The sequence below is a fragment of the Falco rusticolus genome, chromosome 5, assembly GCF_015220075.1.
Source record: "Falco rusticolus isolate bFalRus1 chromosome 5, bFalRus1.pri, whole genome shotgun sequence".
Classification (NCBI taxonomy): domain Eukaryota; kingdom Metazoa; phylum Chordata; class Aves; order Falconiformes; family Falconidae; genus Falco; species Falco rusticolus.
This window is the reverse complement of record NC_051191.1, coordinates 6527063-6547739: the sequence shown is the minus strand read 5'-3', so window position 1 is coordinate 6547739 and position 20677 is coordinate 6527063. Positions and strand designations below refer to the sequence as shown.

Below are 20677 nucleotides of genomic sequence, written 5' to 3'. Positions count from 1 at the left end.
TGAAATTGTGACTGTTTTGACAAAGGTAAGATGAGAATGGATATTCTCTGCTTTTTCTAAAGCAAGAACAAGGGGGAACCCAACTGAAGTATTTGGAAGCAGTTTTAAATTCAAAACAATGCAAATAAACATAGTTTAATTGTGTAACTCATTGCCACAGGAAGTTTTGAAAACCAAAAGGATGAATAGATGCAGAGTTGTTGTATAAATGCATGTAAGAAAGGCCCAGAAACAGCTGTTGAAAACAGTGAAGTGCGCATGGCTTTCAGTTCAGGAAATCCATAGGATCCAGGTCATTTGAATTCAGCAGCATATAGGTTAAAATCATCCATGGAAACATATTTAACTTCATTCTTATTTTTCTTAAGTGTCTGCTACAGATCCTGTTAGGCACAGGAGAGTGGACTCGACAGGTCTTTAATCTGGTCTATTTTTATGCATAGATGAAAAACTTTAATTGTTATTTTTTAACCAAAATATTAAATAACAATTTGTTTAGTACTGTGATTGACACTGCTCTTTATCTTCAGAAAATAAAGTCTTACTGTAAAACTGAAAAACTGGACTGCAATGAAAGTACCTAAAATGTCAGTATAGTAGATACATTGGTAGAATAGGCACTGCCTTTTACCTGTTCATTAAAAAAAAATGTTGGTAAAGCCAGATCCCAGCAGATGGTGTTAATTGTGTATTCCCTACTTTAACAGATGTAAAAGGTTTTGCAAGAGCCTGGCACTGTTGTACTGAAAGATATCTCTCTTCATTGGGAGCAAGCCCGCTCTATGCAAAAATAACTCCCACCTATGGGCATAACACACCACATATCGCCTCCATATGAACCAAAGAGTGTGTTTTTTGGAATACTTGTTCCTTGTGATGGGTAGTGGGACTGTGTAAGGTAGCACCCAAGAAGGCGTTCCTGGGCATTTTGTTGTGCTAACAGGTACCAGGGTATTGTGACTCACTGGCACAGTGCTTTCAGAGCTGGTGGGGGTGAGCTTTTGTGGCAAAGCATGCATACTTCCTGAGTGAGCTGAAAATCCAAAGGCTGGAGATAGGCTATAGAACAAGAGGCTTCTGTTGGTACAATTAAATAAGAGAAATAAGTTCAAGGCACATATTTCTAGGGTAAAAGAATCTGTTTTTCTTGCTGATGAAAACAAGAAATCAGTCTTACAAGACTACCCACCTCAGCAAAGCTGTTATTCTTTTTATTCAATGCATTAGAAAACCAGGAAAATAAGTAGACATGCATCTGGATTCCAGTGAACCTGCCTGGTACATCACTCTAGAAATAAAATTCCCATTTATACATAGAATTTACAGGACAGAAATTTGCTAAAACTGATCTAAAGCTGACATGATGAAATCCAGAAGGAAAAGGTTTTACTGTGATTGACAGAAGTTAATGTTGCCTATTTTTTCACTATGGAACATAAGAAATGAGTTGAACATGTTTTATATTTCCCAGAACTAGCAATTTTCTGTCCTTGGAAAGTTTTAGAGGGAGGAGCTCAGAGGTGCTGTGGGAGGGACTAAAATTCATATTAAAGTTTTGGCATGAGAGGGAGAATTGTCAGAGTGGAAGGTTTCTTCTGAGGTTTTGCTTTTTTAGTTCCAATTTAGGATGATAAGTATTCATGTTCAGATTCTTCTAGTAATTCTTCTTTGGAATTCTGATTGTCAGATTATTCCCAGGATTGAAGAATGTGGACTTTCATGTTCTCAGGTAATCTCTTACTTGTTCCTATTTACTATCTATTAATATAGTAGTTGTATGCTGCCAAAATAATTGTAAGAAAAGCAAGAAAGCAAAAATGGAAGAATATTTAAGCTGTCCTGAACATTCACTTTAAATTCTTGTCATTCTAAGTATCCAATGTAGGAAAGATGACTGTTAGGAAGGGAGTAAGAAAATGCATCTTATGCTATTTCCAATTGCTGTTGTTAGTATCTTTTTTAATACGTCTTTTGTATTTGAAAAAAATATTTAATTCATATGAATTAATTTGGAGCGTCAGTTTTTACAACAACAATGGTGCCAAAGAGATGAGGGATGCAGGAATGGGAGGTTTCAGAAATTGCTGATTATGTTAGGAATATCCAAAACACTGAATTTCCTGTGAAGAAATGAATTAAGCTTGAGAAAGAGCAAACCCTGTTTTTCATTTTTTGGGATGAATGTAACTGCAGTATTAAATTTAATGGCTTATGTATGTGAATAAAAGTGTAGTATGCACCATACTGTCTCTTAAATAGCTTTGAATTTTGTGTGTTTCCAAATATTCCCACAAAGGGGCAGTATGGAGATATTCTGCTTCTGTTGGCATTCTGAAACTGCAAGAATAGAGTAAATACAAAGATTTAAAAAAAAGGATAGAATAATAGGGAATCTGACTTTCAGTTTTAGTGGAGGATGATAACTATGTACTTTCAACAGAGAAGTGGAATTGATGGCATGAAAGAGTATGGCTGTACAGACTTCTGCTTGAAGATGTCAGTGTTTAGGACAGGCAATGGGACATACTAAATATTGTCTAAATGTGGTGGTACTACTCAAATACTAAGTTAGTACATGTTACAGCAATTTATTCTATGTTTTAGATGTGTATCCTAGAAAATGTCAGGCAAACGTGCTTATCAAATACTAGACTGAGGGAAACCTCCTTCTCTATATTTAAAGTTGTTTAATATTCCCCCATTCAAATTCTGTAGTCTTTATTCATGTAAGTGTTTTAGAATAATAAACAATAGTCATAAGAGATTAATCTCTAGATGTACCTCAGCACTTGTCAAGAATTTTTATGTACTTAAGTATATGAATGCAAACACACACGTGTGTTAAATATTTTAAGCTCCTTGGTTTGCCGCAATGAGAGTTTAAAATAGAAATAATTTACTATTCTAATTTATCCCTCCAAAGAGTGTATATGAGTATCGGACTCAGCATGTAAAAAACAATAGCAACCTTTTTTTGGTGGGATTCAGTCTAGGGGATAGGACTTACCTGTGGGACCTTTAAAGGGCATCTTTCTCTGTCATATCTTAGGTATGTATGTTAAGAAGACTGATTCACTAGATGCCTAAGGTACAGACACAACCCTGAGGTCTAGTAGAGTGGATCCCTTTCTTTGCCTTCAGGAGTTTTTTGTACAATTTTTCCAATATTGAATGTTGGATAAGTGAGAAGGCTGTGGTTTTTTTAATTTATAGGGGAAATACATTGTTTCCAGTATAATGGAATCGATCAACCATTTGCGATGTTAAAGATAGGGTTCGGTTCATGTTCTCTATGCTATGTTTCTGCTAGTTGTATTCAGTAGAATCTTGAATGCATTAATGAGTTTTTCAGACAAAAATGTTTTCTCACTGGGAACAATAATGATCTCAACAGGACAAATTACTGCCAGCATAGCATTTTCAGTCTAGTGCAAAGCATTTTAGCTACATGAACTTTAAAGTATCATGACTAGCTTGTTAGAGAAAAATCCTTCTTCCTTTTCCTTTGGAAGTAACTTCAATTTCCCCACATAACCGACCACAATTTGTTTTGAGTTACTTTAAAAGGCAGCAGTTTATCTTCTCCATAGTTTATAACTCAATGGTCTTTACAGGGGCCCTAACCAGGGGTTATAATTTGTCTCTGTGTATGTGAAATATATGTGTGCTGCCTTCTGCTATAGCACATCAGATCACAAAGAAGAGAATCAATGGCATTTTTTATAGCAATTTGCTTAATGTGATGATGAGATAGTTTTAAAATTACATTATCAGAAGTTTTCTGTAGCTGCTATTGCTACAAGTGAGTATTCTAGATAATTGGTTTTTTCTTTATGAAGTTTTCCCATAGGTTTGTGTAGTGGTTTTCTCTTCTGCAGTGTCAGCTCTGAGGTTGTGTGGTTCTTCATAAAGCATTAGGGGAATGAAAAGCAATTGATTTGCATTTTTCTGCATTTTTCAAACTGTGGATATTGTCAGAAAGTTGTGAGCAGGTTTAATAACTGAAACTGTTGAGTTTGACCAACAGACTAGATTATAGGGTAGCTATCTCCCTTGAATATTTGTAAGCAGTTTTGATTTCCTTGGGTACTCCTAATCAGAATAAAGCATTGGTTATACTTAAGAGGGAAATAGTGTCATAACTGTTTTGACATATATGACTTAAAACCCCTTCACTATGAATTTTTTAGATTTTGAATCCTATTGCAACTTCATGAATCATTATTAATTTGCTACGAATATTCAGCAAGATATCCTTGCATTGGCTTGTATAAGGCAATATCCAGGTTTCATTACTATACCACAAACTGTACGTCTTTTCAGTACAGGAAAGGAAAAACCAAAAGAACATCAGATGTTTATGCAAGTATTACATGAAAATTTAAACAGCATGAAAATATGCAACTGTGGGTTGATTGGTGGCAAAGGAACAGCAAAGCTTTTATTATGTGTTATGATTTATTTTTCCTTCCTTGTTTTAGTGGCTTGGCTTTAGAGCCCAAATGATATTCTGATATGCAAAGGTTAAACACAATGGGCTTGGTCTCCATGCCTCACCCAGTAGCAAACACAGTTATCAACCAAGTTTCCTTGTAAAAGCATAGGGGAATCCCAGCCTGCAATTGAAATTGGGTTTGTGCCCTACTCACTTTACAATCCACATTGTTTGCAGGCTGTACACAAAGAAAGGCTTAGGCCAAATTTGACTCAGCAGCTAGTAAAGATTGAGAGCACTATATTTTTTTTTAAAAAAAAGATCTCCAGAAAACTATGAAATAGTTATTTGCATTGTCTGCCATTAAATGTAGTAACATTTCCAAAGTCCACGGATAGAGAAGGAAACCCTAAACTGAATCTGGGATTTCTTTGCAGTTATAAAGATTATAGGCAGCAAATTCTTGATATAGCTGCTGCCTGTTCCTGCTATTTATACGTGGTGTTTCTTTACTGGATATTTACGCCATGGATCAGTCCGTTCTTGCTGAATACTACAAACTGCAAAACCAGTGATTATAATACAGGCCTTAGGCCACTAACAGCTGAAATAAATTGGCATTCTTCGTTCATTACTAAGGTAAGCAATTAATGTTTTAAAAGTAATCCCAAGCCTCTAAAAACCAAACATGATAATCTAGGTGACATAATTAAGTTGTTCTCTAAAATCTGTTTGAAAAACTGATTTTAGACATGGAATGTCTAAAGTGTCTACAGAGCCTGATCAGAGAGACCTGGCTTCCTCAGAGTGAGTGAGAGAGGTACATACAGTGTGAAGTCCCAGTCTAGGAAGATGATTCACCCCAGACTTTTTTGCCTATGCGTTGATGTACCTGATTGGAGGAGATGCATAAAAATATAGAACATGTCCTCTGCTAGTATTTGCTGAGATGCAGCACAATCCACCAGAGCATGCCCTAGATAGAAAGCCCGAGTTTTTCATCCCTGCCTGTCACTGACTCATTTATGTGGCCCTATTCAAGTGATTTCCTTTCTCCAGTGTTCACAAGTACAAAACAGTGCTGACCTTCCTGTGTGATGTGTCTTAATTATGTGTTTTAATTAAGTGCTTTCAATACTATAATTAAATGTTAAGTACTTGTTAGTCAAAGCAGTCATACTTAAGAGGCTCATTCATATTGAGTCACTGTATCAGAGTGATATTAACCCATTTGCTTAGATATCCCTGCTTGCCTTCTGTGCTGGTAGCCAGGAGAGCTGCAGTTTAGCAAGTTTAGGTGACTTATCTCTTGGACTGTGTTTAACATTTGCTCTTAAGGTTATAAATAGCTTGGCAATGACACTTAGTTTCTATGTTTCCTGCTGTATCCTATGCAACTGGTTGGGTACCATCCCATTTCCTGACCTCCTGAGAAGAAAAAAGCCAGTGACAGATACAAGTGGGGACTTCCAAAACTTTATAGCGTACGTCATTATTAGAGCATCTACCAGCACTTACTTCAGGAGAGGTGGAGATGGAGAAAGCTCTGTAATTCAGAACTTGAAAAAAAATGCAACAGTAGCTTTTGGGTTTTTTTCTTTCTCGCTTCTTCCTCAAGAGCTCTGGAAAAAAGGTTACAAGGTCTGGAAAGAGATAAGCCACTGGAGCGGCAAGAATGGAGGCACTACAGATAATCATGAAAGTTGGGGGCAGAAGATTAACAGATATTGGTACAGGACATGACAAGGTGTCCTGAAACTGAAACACAAGGCAGTACTAGAAGCTTCACCACTGTGAGATATCAACATAAGTATGTGCAATCAGTACCTATAGCAGGAGGAAGATATTAAAAAAGTCAAGGGGTATATAAGTAAGCTCAGCAGGAGATGGAAGCAGCTGACCTTTGGCAGTGAACTTCAGCTCACAAATCTCTAGGGAGGGAATATATCCTTCCTCCATTTGGACCCAAAACTCAATGTTGAATACTGAGCTTTGGGAACAGGTGCTTTCTACAGCTGTAGAATATTGCTGGCTGACTGATGGATTTGCAATTGGAAAGCTACTTGTAATTTGATCAAATCTAGGCAGTAAGGTCTAGGATTAGCTTAATTTGTACATTTGCTGGAGCTGGCAATGCTGTACTTGTTGCTTTGCCATGTTTGTTTATACTGTCCCGTTTTCCCTCTCTTGCCAGAATGCCTGTGCAGGGGAGAGAACCAGGGACAATCAAAAATGAGAAGGACCAATAAGAGGTTTTAGAAGACTTCTTTCTAAGCATAGCTTTGGGTGCTCTCCTGGCTTTTTGGCTCAGCATTGAGAAGCTAGGCTTCACTCCTAGATAGGCAGGTAATTTGGACCTAAGAATGGAATTTCTTCTTATATCTGACCAAAAATCATTTGATTTCTGGGAGCCATGAATGTCCATGTTCTGTGCTGTGGCTACCAGACTGTTCAAACCAGGAATCCACATTTGAAGTGCTACACCTTGCTTTACCATCATCCATCTGGCACAGATGTTTTCATAGCAGTTTTCATATTTTCAGGAAAATATTTTTTCTTGTAATTTTTTTTGTTGTTAACATTTATTGTCTGCTTTTTGAAAACCAGGAAATAATTTGCCATCTTAAAAACACAAAACAGAAAATATGCTCTGAAGAGCAGCGTGTTGCTAAGGAAGTTCCAGACCAGCTCTGAACTACTTGGCTAGGAATGACTGCAGAACCGGTAAATTCACATATACTCAGATATGATACAGATGCATCACAGCCCTGACCCTGCCTTCACAACTGCCAGAATTTTCTGAGGTCAAGAATAAACTGGAAAGTCACAGTAACTAATGATGCTGAGCACTGGAATAGGTTGCCAGCGGAGCTTATAGAGATCTCCATACATGCTAAGAAAATATCTCATACATGTCTCAGATAAAGGTTATTCTTCCTAAGGCAGAAATGTAGAGTAGATGGCATCTTGAGTTCTTTTCTAACCCTATCATCTCTGTTTACATTCATCATTTTCTTTTTTGTTGGAACTAAAGGTGGTCTTTCAAGTCTTATTTAACTTATTCCTTTGGAACAGTCAACAGAGCCAAAGACCTGTCTTGCTGTATTGTATATCCTGCCCTTTCAGCATGCAAAATATGGGACTCACTGTGAAAACTGTATGGGACATACCATCCAATTCAGAAAGTGTCTATATAGAAATGAAGAAAATGTTTTACTTTGAAAATTATCTGTGGCTCTTTCTCTTGCAAGAAAATATTTCAACTTAGTTGCTTTGAATATGTGTGGTAAATTTCAATCATTTCTGGAAAACTGGCTGTCCTGGAGTTGCCCCTACTTGCCTGCATATTTTCAGAAAGATGAATCACATAAACAACATTGTACAGTACTAGATGTGTGTTCATTGTCTTTTCTTGGAAAAACTTTGAGGAAATAGAATTTATTGCAGTTAATACATTTCACTGTCTCCAGTTTTGTTTTTCCCTTTCACCCCTACATATGCAAACTTCCTTGATCTTTTTCCCACTTCCTCATCTCCCTGACCTGCTGGTCCTTCTTCCATTACTGCAATGACAGTTTTCTCCATTACTTTTCGAAGTTTGATTATTTTGTATTATAATGTTTCCCCATTTGTGGTTTGTGGGGTTTTAAATTAATTTTTGCAATTTTCGTTATAGTATCATGCTTCATGCTTAGTTTTGGCCAGTGGTATGTGTTCTTGTATTCCCTCCCCTCCCCCCCCCCCCCCCCCCCCCCATTATATTTTATTTATATATGATAGAATAATTTTTGGAGCATGGTCATATCTGTGTTACCTTACATTCTGCCTTTGTAGCTTATTTTCTCTTCCACTTAGGGGTAAAAATACACATACACTTTTTAGGTGAATGTGTGGCATAGGTGGTTTTCAGTGAGTAAGGGCTATCATTAAAAATGAGACATAGGGTGAAGCAACATATGAAAGTACTGAACACTTGATGGGTTTATTAAGCTGAGGCCATGCCCAGGAATTATTGCTGCCTCTAGGGACAACAGCATGATCAGGAGAGTCAGGTGAAACAATGCTGCTGTTGTAACGTTGGTAGAATCCTGTTTCTTTGGAAGCCTTACTTTTGGACGTCTGCCTCCTTTAATTGGACTGTGCTAACTTTAGCAACTACAGTATGTGGAAGTTACCCAAGATAAAGTCAAACTATATGATCATTCCATAGTTTTTCTCCCCCCTCAACCCCTCCCAAAATTATGAGCGAATAGTAAAAAGAGAAATAGACTATGTAATGACTTTTTTGAGTAATTATTTTTGACTTTGCATTTTATATGATCTATTCTTCCTTAGCATTTGCAAATCTATTCATAACAAGCTTCTATTATCAATTATCTCAAAATGCAAATGTTTCAGCTGGAATACACAGAATAGATGCTTTCAGTAGGTCTTTTCTACATGGCAGATTTTGAATGTTTTTTGATTTTTCACACTGCTAGTTCTTTCAGAGAAAGGTGTTTTTGGCTTTTGTTGCTCTTGATAGGAGTAGAAAGGCGTGTATGCAGGGATTCTCTCTTGATAGGAGAGGAAAAGCATGTATGCATGGATTATGGTTTAAGATTTCTGATGTAGGATTAAGACTTTTGGATGCCATAATAATACAAATATGAATAGTTAGGAAATAATCCTCTCTGTCAAAAAATTTCAACTATACAGCTGTGAAAAAAAGTTTTTAATGTACATGTACTAAGAAGATTTTCCTCATTTTGCTGTGGCTAGAGTGTTTCTGTAAGTCAAGCAAGCATAATTAGAGATAGCCAGGCATCTTTAAGGCTTAACATCATTCCATCTTTAATGGAAGCAGTTTCTTAACTGATACTGTGGCACCAGGAAGGATGCAGTGGCCTCTCAGGACTGCCATCCAAGACTACCACTGCTTCTAGCATGGCCTGAGGGATCATTTGTATGGCCTTACATTCTTACACAACAACATAACAAGCTTAGGCTAGAATAAAACCAAATTCAACATTTAAGAATATTTCTCAGCAGGAAGAGCTATAATCAGGGGTAATTCCAAGTTTGTTTAGGTTTGAAATTTTTCTCTGTCTAAGAAGAGGGAGAAACACCATTTTTATGGGAGCTACAAAAACCAGAAGCATGTGCTCCTGCATTTCTCTCCATGGCTTTGAAGGGTGTCTCAGCCCTGACACGTAGCCTCCAAAGTCTTGGAACTGTTAGAAGAAATTATTGTCAAGTGCATTTTGCTGTTCTAAATTTTATTATGACTTTGTGATCCATGCTGGCAGGGTTGGGATTAGCAAATTCATTTTTCTTTTGAAGCCCCTCCACCCCCAACATTTCAGGATAGTTTCTGTGCAACATTCACCTATTCTATGACCCTGCTCCTTTCCTATGATTCCAGGTTATTAAATACAGATTAAATGGAGATCATGAGAAAGCATTAGCAACTTGTCAGGGCAGTGTGAGAAACCTGCATATTCAGCATTGTGCTGCCTCAAGTTAGGCAAGGGAAAAAGTTAAGCATCAGGTTAGTCTGATCTCCACTCTCTAGAGCCCAGGCACCTGAGTTATGAGCCAGTTTGATGTTCTTTATTAGAGTAGCTGTGGAGAGCCACTCTTCCAAAGTTTCAGTTTCTGAGTTTCTGGTGTTTTGGGTTTTTTTTTTTTTTTTTTTTTTTTTTTTTCTGATAACTGCTTAAAATAAAATCTAAGTAGCCTTTGAAGTAGGAAACAGATCTCCCATTTGAATGTCGAAAGCACTTAGCTTTAAAAACTACACTGCATCTTGCCTGTCCTTCTCTCAGACCACTGTACTTTCATTTCCTCTCTATACAGTATCACTGCTTTGACAGTAGGCCTGGGAAACCCTCTCATTTACTGGGCAGCATGGTGAACAGACAATTTAGGGTTAGAACTGCTTCAGATTAAGGAAGATGTTGAAGCTGGTGGTCCCTTGAGCTAAGGTCTTGAAAAATGGCATATAAAAGCTGGAATATGCCCATATTCTGCTTTCATCTTCTAATATTTCCAGTCTGAAAGAAGCTAAGCTTGAGTTTTTTTCATTTAACCTCTGTTACTATTAAATATCCTCCAGCTACCTGCTATGCTGGGCGATGTGCATGTTTTACAAGAGCATGTATGCTATCCCAAAGACCTTTGGCATGAGCTGGATGTCATTTACAGTTTCATTCTGGTCATGAACTAAACAGCAAACTACATGCATCCAGGAAGCTTTCAAATCAGAAAGGAAGGTGCCTGATAAGCTTACGTGCCCCTGTTAGGTGGCAATTATTAGGGTGTCATGGATCATGTTGTTTGGCTGAGATTACTACAGTTTGCTTAAATCATGTTTCAGGTACCTAAATCCTCTTTTAGATTTGGCTGACGCAATCTTACTTTGCAAATGACTGCAAATTTTGGCTTCATTTTAATACCAGAAGTAATGCAGAATCCATACAGAGAAAGTGCCTTACTTGGAAATTATGTGACCCTTTTCTCATGGGCAAAGCTGAAGTTTGTGTAGGTGTATTGGGTTTGTGTGGTAAGGTTGTGGTGGTTGGGGGCTTCTGTGAGAAGCTGCTAAAAGTTTCCCCTATGTCTGATGGAGTCAATGTGAGCTAGCTCCAAGACAGATCCACCATTGGCCATGGCCCATCGATGATGGTGGTAGCACCTCAGTGATAACGTATTTAAGAAGGGGAAAAAGTTGCGATGCAACAGCAACTGCAACCAGAAGAGGGGAGTGTGAATACGTAAGAGAAACAACTCTGCAGACCCAAGGTCATTGAAGGAGGAGGGGGAGGAGGTGCTCCAGGTACTGGAGCAGAGATTCCCTTGTAGCCCATGGTGAAGACCACGATGAGGCAGGCTGTGCCTGCAGCCCATGGAGGTTGACAGTGGAGCAGACATCTGCCTGCAGCCTGTTGAGGACCCCATGCTGGACTGGGGGATGACGGAAGGAGGCTGTGACCCTGTGGGAAGCCCGTGCTAGAGCAGGCTGCTGTCAGGACCTGTGGAGAGAGGAACCCACACTGGAACAATTTTGCTGGCAGGACTTGTGACCCCATGGGGGAACCAATGCTGGAGCAGTCTGTAACTGAAGGACGGCACTGCATGGAAGGGACCCGTGCTGCAGTGTTTGTGAAGAACTGCAGCCCATGGGAAGGACTCGTGGGAGAAGTTCATGGAGAACTGTCTCCTGTGGGAAGGACCTCATGCTGGAGCAGGGGAAGAGTGTGAGGAGTCCTCCCTGTGAGGAGGAAGGAATAGCAGAGACAGTGTGTGATGAAGTGACCACACCCCCTGTTCCCCATCTTCCTACGCCAAGTGGCAGGAGGAGGTAGAGAAAATCGGGGGTAAAGCTGAGCCTGGGGTAAAGGGAGGGGATGGGGGACAGCGTTTTAAGATTTAGCTTTTATTTTTTCATTATCTTGCTCTGATTTAATTGGTAATAAATTAAATAAATTTCCCCAAGCCGAGTCTGTTTTGCCCATGATGGTACTTGGTGAGTGATCTCCCTGCCCGTATCTTGATTGATGAACCTTTTGTTACATTTTCTTTCCCCTGCCCAGTTGAGGAGGGGAGTGGTAGATTGGCTTTGGTGGGCACCTGGCATCCAGCGAGGGTCAACGCACCACAACAGGCAAAAAGTTTTTTTCTGACTTGGATCTGATTCAAAGTTCATTCAAATCATTGGAAAGAGTTTCACTCAACCATAGTCCTACACAATTTGTGAATGTGAGCACTATGGCATTTATTATAAAGGTCAAAGTGTACAGCAGAGCACTGTTCTGCTCCTGGGACTGACTCTAAACTTAAGCAAAGCGAGGAATTGCCTAGAGCAAAACATCGAGGACTTTGCTGTGTATGCCAGAGCACTGGAAAGCCAGGCCTGCAATGTGTTCCCTCTTTGCTGAGCAGTGGTGTTAGGATGTATAAGATGACAGTAACTGGAATAGAAAAAGATCTTCAGGCCAAAAGAAAAGTAAGTATTTCCAAAAGAATTAATCACCGCCTCCAGCAGCAGCAGGAAGAGTAATTCTATCCTGGAGGGTCTCTTCTCATAATTTTCACTTCGGTTCTGGCTTTTCTTTTTTTCTTTTACCTTTTCTGTGGCAATCTCATTGCCTCCAGGTTCCAGGCACCTCTGAGGCTGTAAGTCTCAGTGCTGTCAGCGCTGCTGAGGGATCTTGACTAAGTTTTTCTTGTAGGCTCTTCTGGGCTACAGAGATTGTTCCACCATCCTAACCTCAAAGCATGAACAATCCATAGTTGTCTGGAGAGCTTGTGGAATCTATGTCCTCCAGTTTTTCAAGAAATGGCCAAAGTAATGACTGACTTGAAGTGGTGTTGGTGATAGTACTGCTTCTAGCAGAAGGCTGGACTTGGTGACCTCCAGAGACTTCTTCCACCCTGAATTTCTTTGATTCCTTTTTATCATCCTCTGTATGAGATCGCCAGTCATTCATTGAAATAACCGTTAATGCTGTGCTAGAGTGTCCCCGTCTCATTGTTAGATTAGAAGTGCTGATTTGGTAGATTAGTTGTCCTTTCAAGTAGCTGAGTGGTCTGAAATTTTTGACACTCTGTGTGTGGGATGGTGCTGATTTACACCAGCTGAGGGTATGGCATTCAAAGTGCATTTTAATTTTACTTTGTCTATTGTATGTAATTCTGTTGGTTAACAACTTGTATTAAAATTTTATGAAACATGACATCAAAATGATTGACAATTTTTTTTGTTTTGTTTTTTATTTCTTAAAAAAAGAAGCTAGAGCATATTTTTGCTTCAAGCAAATTCTGTTTCTAGTCCTAGAGTTGAAGCATACAATAGAACAGGCAGCTTTTATTTCTGACTGTCATAGCTCCCTTTGGTCCAGTAAATTTAAAAGCAAGTGGTTTCTGTGTAGGTCCTTTTTGTATCACAACATTATTTTTAAATACAATTCACTTAAAAAAAATACAAGGGGGGAGTATTCTTCCCAGTTGTGAGACCTCATAGCAATGTTGTTTTGACAGGACATTCACTTATAGGATAAATGCATGTCACTGCAAACAGTTCCCAGAAATATAATTACTGTGCTGCCAACTCTTTCACTTGTTCTGCTCTGTAAAAAAGATAAAGCCATGTAGCCACAGTAATGGTCAGAAGACATTATATGCCACATGCAGTCCAGCTAAAATATGGGACAGTCCAGTTAAAATATGGGAACAGGATTCCTCTACATCAGTACAGTGCAGAAAGATATGCATGCTGTGAAGACAGAACTCTCTGTTGTACCTGTATACTAGCAGGCAAACAGAAGGGCAAAAATCTGAAGGGCCTGAGGGTCTTGTGTTAGTCATGTGCTCCTGCATTACTCAAGTACTGCTAGACTTTGTGTAAAGGAAGCGTTGGCCGTGTGACAAAGAGCAGGTTTTAGAGGACAGAGTCTGTACATTTGCATATATGTATGAAGTGGCAAATAGTGCAGGAAACAAAGATTGGTAAAAGGCTATGCTTTAGACCACTGTGAAGCCTTGCTGAAGACTGGCCAATAATCTTCAATAAAACTAGTAATCCCTTCCCTGTTTTTTCATTGTCAGTTCACTATTTAGTTGAGAGCACATCAATATCGTGTTAACACAGGCAAGACATTACCTTGCTCTGTTGGATGGGCACAAGCCAGGTATCATCCAAAAAGTGTGTGACATTGTTAGCACTGTACTGACCCTGAGCTTAATATCCCACTTCTCAGCAGCACTTATCTTCTCAGGTTCAGCACTGCACTAATGTGCTGGAATGGTTCTTGTTCAGCTTGGGACGCATGCAGAGAGACTCAGGGCTGCATAATGCGTAGGCAGGACTCAGCTGTTTTGTTTTTAGCATTCTGTAAAAAAATCGAGCATCATCCAGGTGCTATTGTAGAAGCAGTAGTTTAAAGTAGTCAAAAGTAATGCTTTTCCGTAAGTTCAGGTGCCTATTCCTTTTCTGCATGGATAACAGGCCAAATGTTTCCTCTTATGATTACTTAACTGATCCCTGTTCACATGTATCTGATCACCACAGTGTCAATAAAAATTGAAGAACAACCTTGTGGTCTGGCAAAAATTAAAAAGGATCATCAGTAAGATAGTTTTACCTTGGCAATGAATGCAATTACACATGACATCAAAACAAATACAGATGCTCCTTTTGAGAAAAAGCCTTTTGGGGACACTATCAGCAGTACGACCTATGAATTTTAAACAGTTCTAAATATTCATATTATGTGTATTAATCAGTATAATTCCTCTAGTTCTCAGTAAATATAACTACAATTTAATAAAATTGCCAAGTGTGTTCCATAGGCCCATTATTTTTCTTTTTCACTCATTTCCAATAACGTGCTTTTTTGTGTAAATAATTGTCCATGATATAGTTAAGAATTTTTCTAGTGGGATGGGAATCATTGTGTTATCCCTGTGCTTCCTCTTACTGTAAAGAATTCTGTTTCCTTATATTTGGTAAGATAAATACAGGGGTAGCCTTTATAGGACTAGAATGAGAAAAGTCCATTGAGGTTCCAATCTCCACCAGCATCAAGGACATGTGAAGTGCAAAGCTGTTATCTATTTTGCCTGTGAAAACAGCTCTGGAAAAAGCTAAAGCATACTCAGTTGTTTTCATTTGTGAAGTTCTCCCTAGATATTATCTGGGGTCGAAGGTCTCTATGAAGGAAATTGCAGTCATTTGTTGATAGTCTGAGGAGCTTATGTTACAGCTTTGAATCCTCTCTGTTTCCATCCAAAGTTCAAATCATATAGATCCACATCACTTTGAGTGTGGCTGTCCATTGCTCAAAAATCTTTTTCTTCATGGAGGCGATCACATTAGCATTGCCAGTTTTTTCACTAGAGGCCATGAGAATCATTTACGACTCTTATGGCGTAGCATCTGTAGGCTCTTCCCTCCGTGAACTGAATGAGGTGAGCAGATGGAGAAGGGAAGGCTGCTGCTGGATTGTTTGCATAGAAGAGGGTAAGTACCTCCCTCTCTGTACTGGAGTATAACTACTGATATGACATAGTTGTGGTGCTCCCAACTGAGAAAAAGAATATTGCGAAGGCACCAAATTTACAAGGCACCAAATACATCCTAAAGGGAAACTGTATTCAGAACTGTGTGTGGTTCTGGTCACTCCGTTTGGACATTTACATTAAAGTAGAAACGGCTGCAGAGAAGGGTAATGGTAGAAGGAAATCTTGTTTTATTAGAGAGGAATAAGAGTTTGGCTTCTATACTCTTGCAAAAAAAGCTGAGAAAAGGTGTATTACTGGTTGTAGATAACTGGAAAGTATATTCCAGGGTGGAAAGCACCCATTAGGAAAATATTCTTCACTAGGAGGGTGGTCAATCAATGGAACAGGCTCCCCAGGGAAGTGGTCACAGCACCAAGCCTGTCAGAATTCAAGGAGCATCTGGATGATGCTCTTAGTCATACGGTTTAGTTTTAGGTAGTCCTGTGAGGAGCAGGGAGTTGTACTTGATGATCCTTATGGGTCATTTCCAACCTGAGATATTCTATGATTCATGATTTTATTTAAGTGAAAAGATAATGGGCTCAATCAAAAGTCAATACAAGATAACTATTATTGTGCTTACATTAGAAATTAAAAGTTTTGGTGCTGGCAAAGAACAGGGCTTATAGAGCAGCCTTGGCTACTGGATCAGTGCAAGTCTGACTGATTTTAACATTAAGCTTCACCAGTTTTTGAAAGAGATTAGATGATGTGGTACCTGTGGTTTTCAGGGTATTAGGCCCAGATCTGGAACATCCTTTCTAATTGCGTGCAGAATAAGTTGGATTTGTGCAGAGCATCCCCTCTCAACTAGAAATCAAAAAAACTACATTGTTAATCGTCTTTATCAGCCTTTTGGCTACAAATTCAGCATCAGTTATTGCAAGACCATACTTTCCGCGTGTTGTAAAAACACATGAAGTCCTATGCTTACTTCTAATGGTGGTCAAAGAGCAGAAACTGCTGGAACAGATGGAAACATCAGAATATGGTCATGTTCCTTTTTTTCTGCCCTCTCAGACAATAGAACCTAAAGTAGAAATGTAGGTAACAGCTTTGCCACTGAGGAGCTCTCAAAAGGGGGAAAAACTGTTCACTCTGCATTCACTGACTTTGAAATAGGCACCTTAATGACTGAGTGTTAAGTGTCTGACAACCTGGTTCCAGTTAAAGAATACATTTTAAGGCATTTTCAGAGATATTACTATTACTCACAGAGTTGTGGAAGAGCTGCCGCCACCTCTTCTATGAACAAACTAACAGACTGCAGAACCAAATTTGCCTCAGTCTTTCCTGCATGACAGGACATTTCTACAATTCTGTGCTTGATTCAGTGCCTGGCAATGTAAGAGGAAATGGGAAGCAGGTCTAATCTTTGTTCCTTTTCCTTGGCAATTTTAATTCATGAAAATACTCTCTGTGTCCCCAAATCCAAGTCTACCTCTGCTGATCTCACTTTCTTCTCTACAGTCTTTAAACAAAGCAATGTGATACTACAATTAGCTTAGATAGAAGAGAAGTTGCTGTGCTAGCTAAAAAGTTGGCACCACACCTTCTATTCAGAATGCTGCACGTTGGTGGTGTCTGTTCAGATAACCTCTAGCTATAGTTGAGTAATACCACAAATGGGGAAAACCCTAGAGAAATAGGAAAATCCCTAACTGTTTGTGCATTGTGTAAGTATATTTTGCTTAGGCTCTTTGCCAAAGCAGATATGAATCAAAGATGCTCTCTGTATGAGAGTAAAAAGTACTATCATGTTCAGGATCTTATTTTTGCATAAAAGACACCCACGGCATTTGTGAAAGGGGAAGAAAATTTCCATTCTGGTTTTAGTGTATTATGTCTTTCTATTGTATTCGTAGCTGAAAATTCCTGAAAACAAAAGATATAGAAAGTGGGAGAGGAACTTGGTTTATTTATTTGAGTTCTTCTTTGAGACAAATGGCCTCTTTTGACTATTTTGCAAAATGATTATAAAAGAATATGCCACCCTCAACCCCCCTTGGTCTTGTACAATAAAAAGAAACAGTTATTAAAAATAGGGAATTGAGCTGTGACCAAATGCTTGCTGTAACTGGCAAGTGTTTGTGCAAATGTTTGATTATTTATGTAAACCTTCCCAACAACTCCTCACCCAGAACAAAACCAAGTGCCAAAGAATGACAAAACATCTCCCTACTAGAACAAAAATCACTGATGGATATGTTTATTTTTTCCTGTGGAGACGATAAAAAAATAAATGCAGGATGGTCCTGGGAAGTGCTCAGATGATAGGATTCATCGGAGCAACAGTGAAAAACAATAATTAATTGGATAGACTAGAAGATTTAGGAGGATTTCTGCATCGTCCCACAGCCCCACAGAAGTGGGTGAGGTTTTTTTCTTCGTATTTGTAACTGAAGATAATCTATTTACAGACGATTTGCAGGTTTCAGGTGTCATAACAGGGGCTCCAAAGCACTGCCCTTCTTTGAGTAAAAGGCTGAATCCTGTGAGTTTTGTGAGATCTTTGTTGTTTACTTCAATGGGACCTTGATTTTTTTCTTAATGTATTTTTGCACCATTATTGTAACCAGAAAGAACTGTTAGAGATGTTAGTTTAAAGATGATATTCTGAGAAATTTTGACTGGCAGTTGGGAATTCTCTCAAGCCACCTAACCAAAATATTTTCAATAGTCTGGCTGCAAAATGGGAAGTTAAAATTACGGAAGTAATTTGCTAAATTATCAACTTTATGAGAGATTAATTTCTTCCAGTAAGCAGTGGCTCAGCAATTAGTTGATCCAACAGTTAGGTTTTCTCACCAAGAAAGCTCCCTAACTCACTAGATTTTTTGCAGTCATTTTGTATATTTGTCTAATCCACTCCCTAAGGCCATGGAGAACCTCAAGAAAAGAAACTGAATTCAAATTGTCCTTCTGCACAGTCCTGCAGTGTTTGATTAGAAGTAATTCAAAATTATGGTTTTGAAACAGCAGTTAAAATTCCAGTAGTTTTATATGAGCTGGCATGTTCCACTTTTATTTGTTTAGTGTTGCACTGAATTATTCAGAAAGTTACAGTCTTTCTATTGATGAATGTGCATTGGGAGAATCAGCAGACTACAAATGATTCTTTTTCTTTTGAGGAGGGCAGAAAAAATTCATAAATGACAAACATTTATATGAACACATTACAGCAGAAATGAGGTCATATCAGTTACATTTTTCTATCCTTCAGGGGGATTTGAGGAATTTGTAAAACCACCGAAATAGAAGTACTCCAGTTTTAGTACATTTATGTAAAGAAGTTTGATTTCCTTTATAGAATCATAGAACAGTTTGGGTTGGAAGGAACCTGTAAAGGTCATCTAGTCCAACCCCCGTGCAGTGAGTAGTGACATCTTCAACTAGATCAGGTTGCTCAGAGCCCACTCCAACCTGACCTTGAATGTTTCCAGGGAAGGGGCATCTACCACCTCTCTGGGCAACCTCTTCCAGTGTCTCACCACCCTCATTGAAAAAATGTCTTCCTTAGGTCCAATCTAGATCTACCCTTTCTTAGTTTAAGAGCATTACCCCTTGTCGTACTGCAACAGGCCCTACTTCTCTGAGTGTTGTAGTATTGTGTAGAAGCAGCCAAAGTAGTATCTTTAACAATGTCAAAAATAATTTTTATAATCTTCAGTCTATGAAAGTATATGACAATCTCTGTCTTACTATAAAAAGTAGTTTAAAATGCCACCTTTTATGCATCTGCACTTTTATGAGTCGTAGTGACAAACTGCCAATCGTAAAAGATGACAACTTACCTCCAGAAGTGATTATTAAAAATAAAAGTGCCAAAAGGACAAAGGAATGAGAACTAGTACAGGTTAGGTACTGGTCACTGGCTTTCTAAAGGCCTTATTTAGCAAGCTTATCTAGCGAAAAAGGCAGCAATGAAAGACAGAAAACGCCCTTCCCAGGTACTGTAGGCAGCTGCCACAGCGTAGCTAACATGCTGTCGCTTCTCATCTGCAGAAATAATACGATTTCGCTTTACAGCTGTGTTTATGATGAGGACAGAAATGTGGACAAAAGCCTCATGGAAGACCAAGCTGTAGCTATTTTGTGATGTGCTAATGCTTACCCAGGCTGCAGTCTCGTTTGTCTGCTACTTGAGAACTTCCAAATGTCCACTGAGAGGCTTTTGCTGACTCTAAGACTCACAGGCTTACTGGCAAGATCCTAAAATGTTTTGATAGGACTGGGAGCTCCAGTCCATTTGACAACAGAGGAGATAAAGTGTGCCTGCTTATTTTGTGGGTGTGACAAAAGTGTCTCTGTGGATGAGACACTGATTTTAAAGGAAAGCTGAGGGGAACATATATGCCCTATACAAAGGAATACTGGTATAAATGCGATGTCAGAAACATGAATCCCAGCACAGCGGAAAAGAGTATTTGCTGGCTAAGTAATAGCCTTTTTTTAGAAGTTATGCATAGTAGTCAAAATAAGATTTGTTATTTTTATACTCTAAAGAATTTTAGCGTGTGGCTAAGTGTTTATTTTACTGGGAAAAAGGATGTGGTCTGTTTGAAAGATAGCTGTAAACTTGTTGAAAACTGTGTCAGGTTCACTTTGCCTCTTACAAAAACACTTTCACGCTTGAACATGGTAAGTATTGTGCCTGAGTAATTTCATTTTCAGGATTCTGAGCCAGATAGTTCTCAGAAATAAAAAGGCAAGTCTTATTTCTGAACTTAATTTGCAGTTACTGTAATACTTCCTTCCATTGGTCTAGTATGATCTTCTAAAAATCATATACTATTCAATAGTGTTCTAGATCTGTTCCATTAAGAAATTGCTTGGTTTCTTTGCCCTGGTATGAAGCAGTCCATTGTAAAGTTTGGCAAAACAATAAATAAGCTTTTGGTCAGTGTAAATGGCAGTACCTGCTAAAATGATGTCTGTATTTGATGGAACTGTTATACTTGTTACAAAAATTGCACCTCAGTCAAAATAATGAAAATAAGGATAATGCTGATCTTATGTCCCTGTATATATCAGGCTGTCATATGCAGTAGTGATGTGCATTTTCACTGTTTTTGAAAACCTTTTTTTTAACTCAAAAAGTATTTTGTTGTGGACTGTGAATATGTTTATTTGTTTAAGGTATGTTTATTTGTGTACAATGATAATAATTTTTTTTGTAACCTCAGCTTTTATAATATT

At 38.6% G+C, this 20677-nt stretch overlaps 1 protein-coding gene across 1 annotated transcript in view; it reads left to right on the top strand.

Annotated features, from left to right (window-relative positions):
• The first annotated feature begins 563 nt into the window (after positions 1-563).
• Positions 564-20677, top strand: part of IL17REL (interleukin 17 receptor E like) — a 49110-nt gene continuing 28996 nt past the window's right edge. Inside the window, exon 1 of the mRNA XM_037390565.1 lies at positions 564-1729. Coding sequence (XP_037246462.1) covers positions 1628-1729 — 102 coding nt within the window. The 5' untranslated portion in view covers positions 564-1627. The remainder of the gene's footprint in view (positions 1730-20677) is intronic.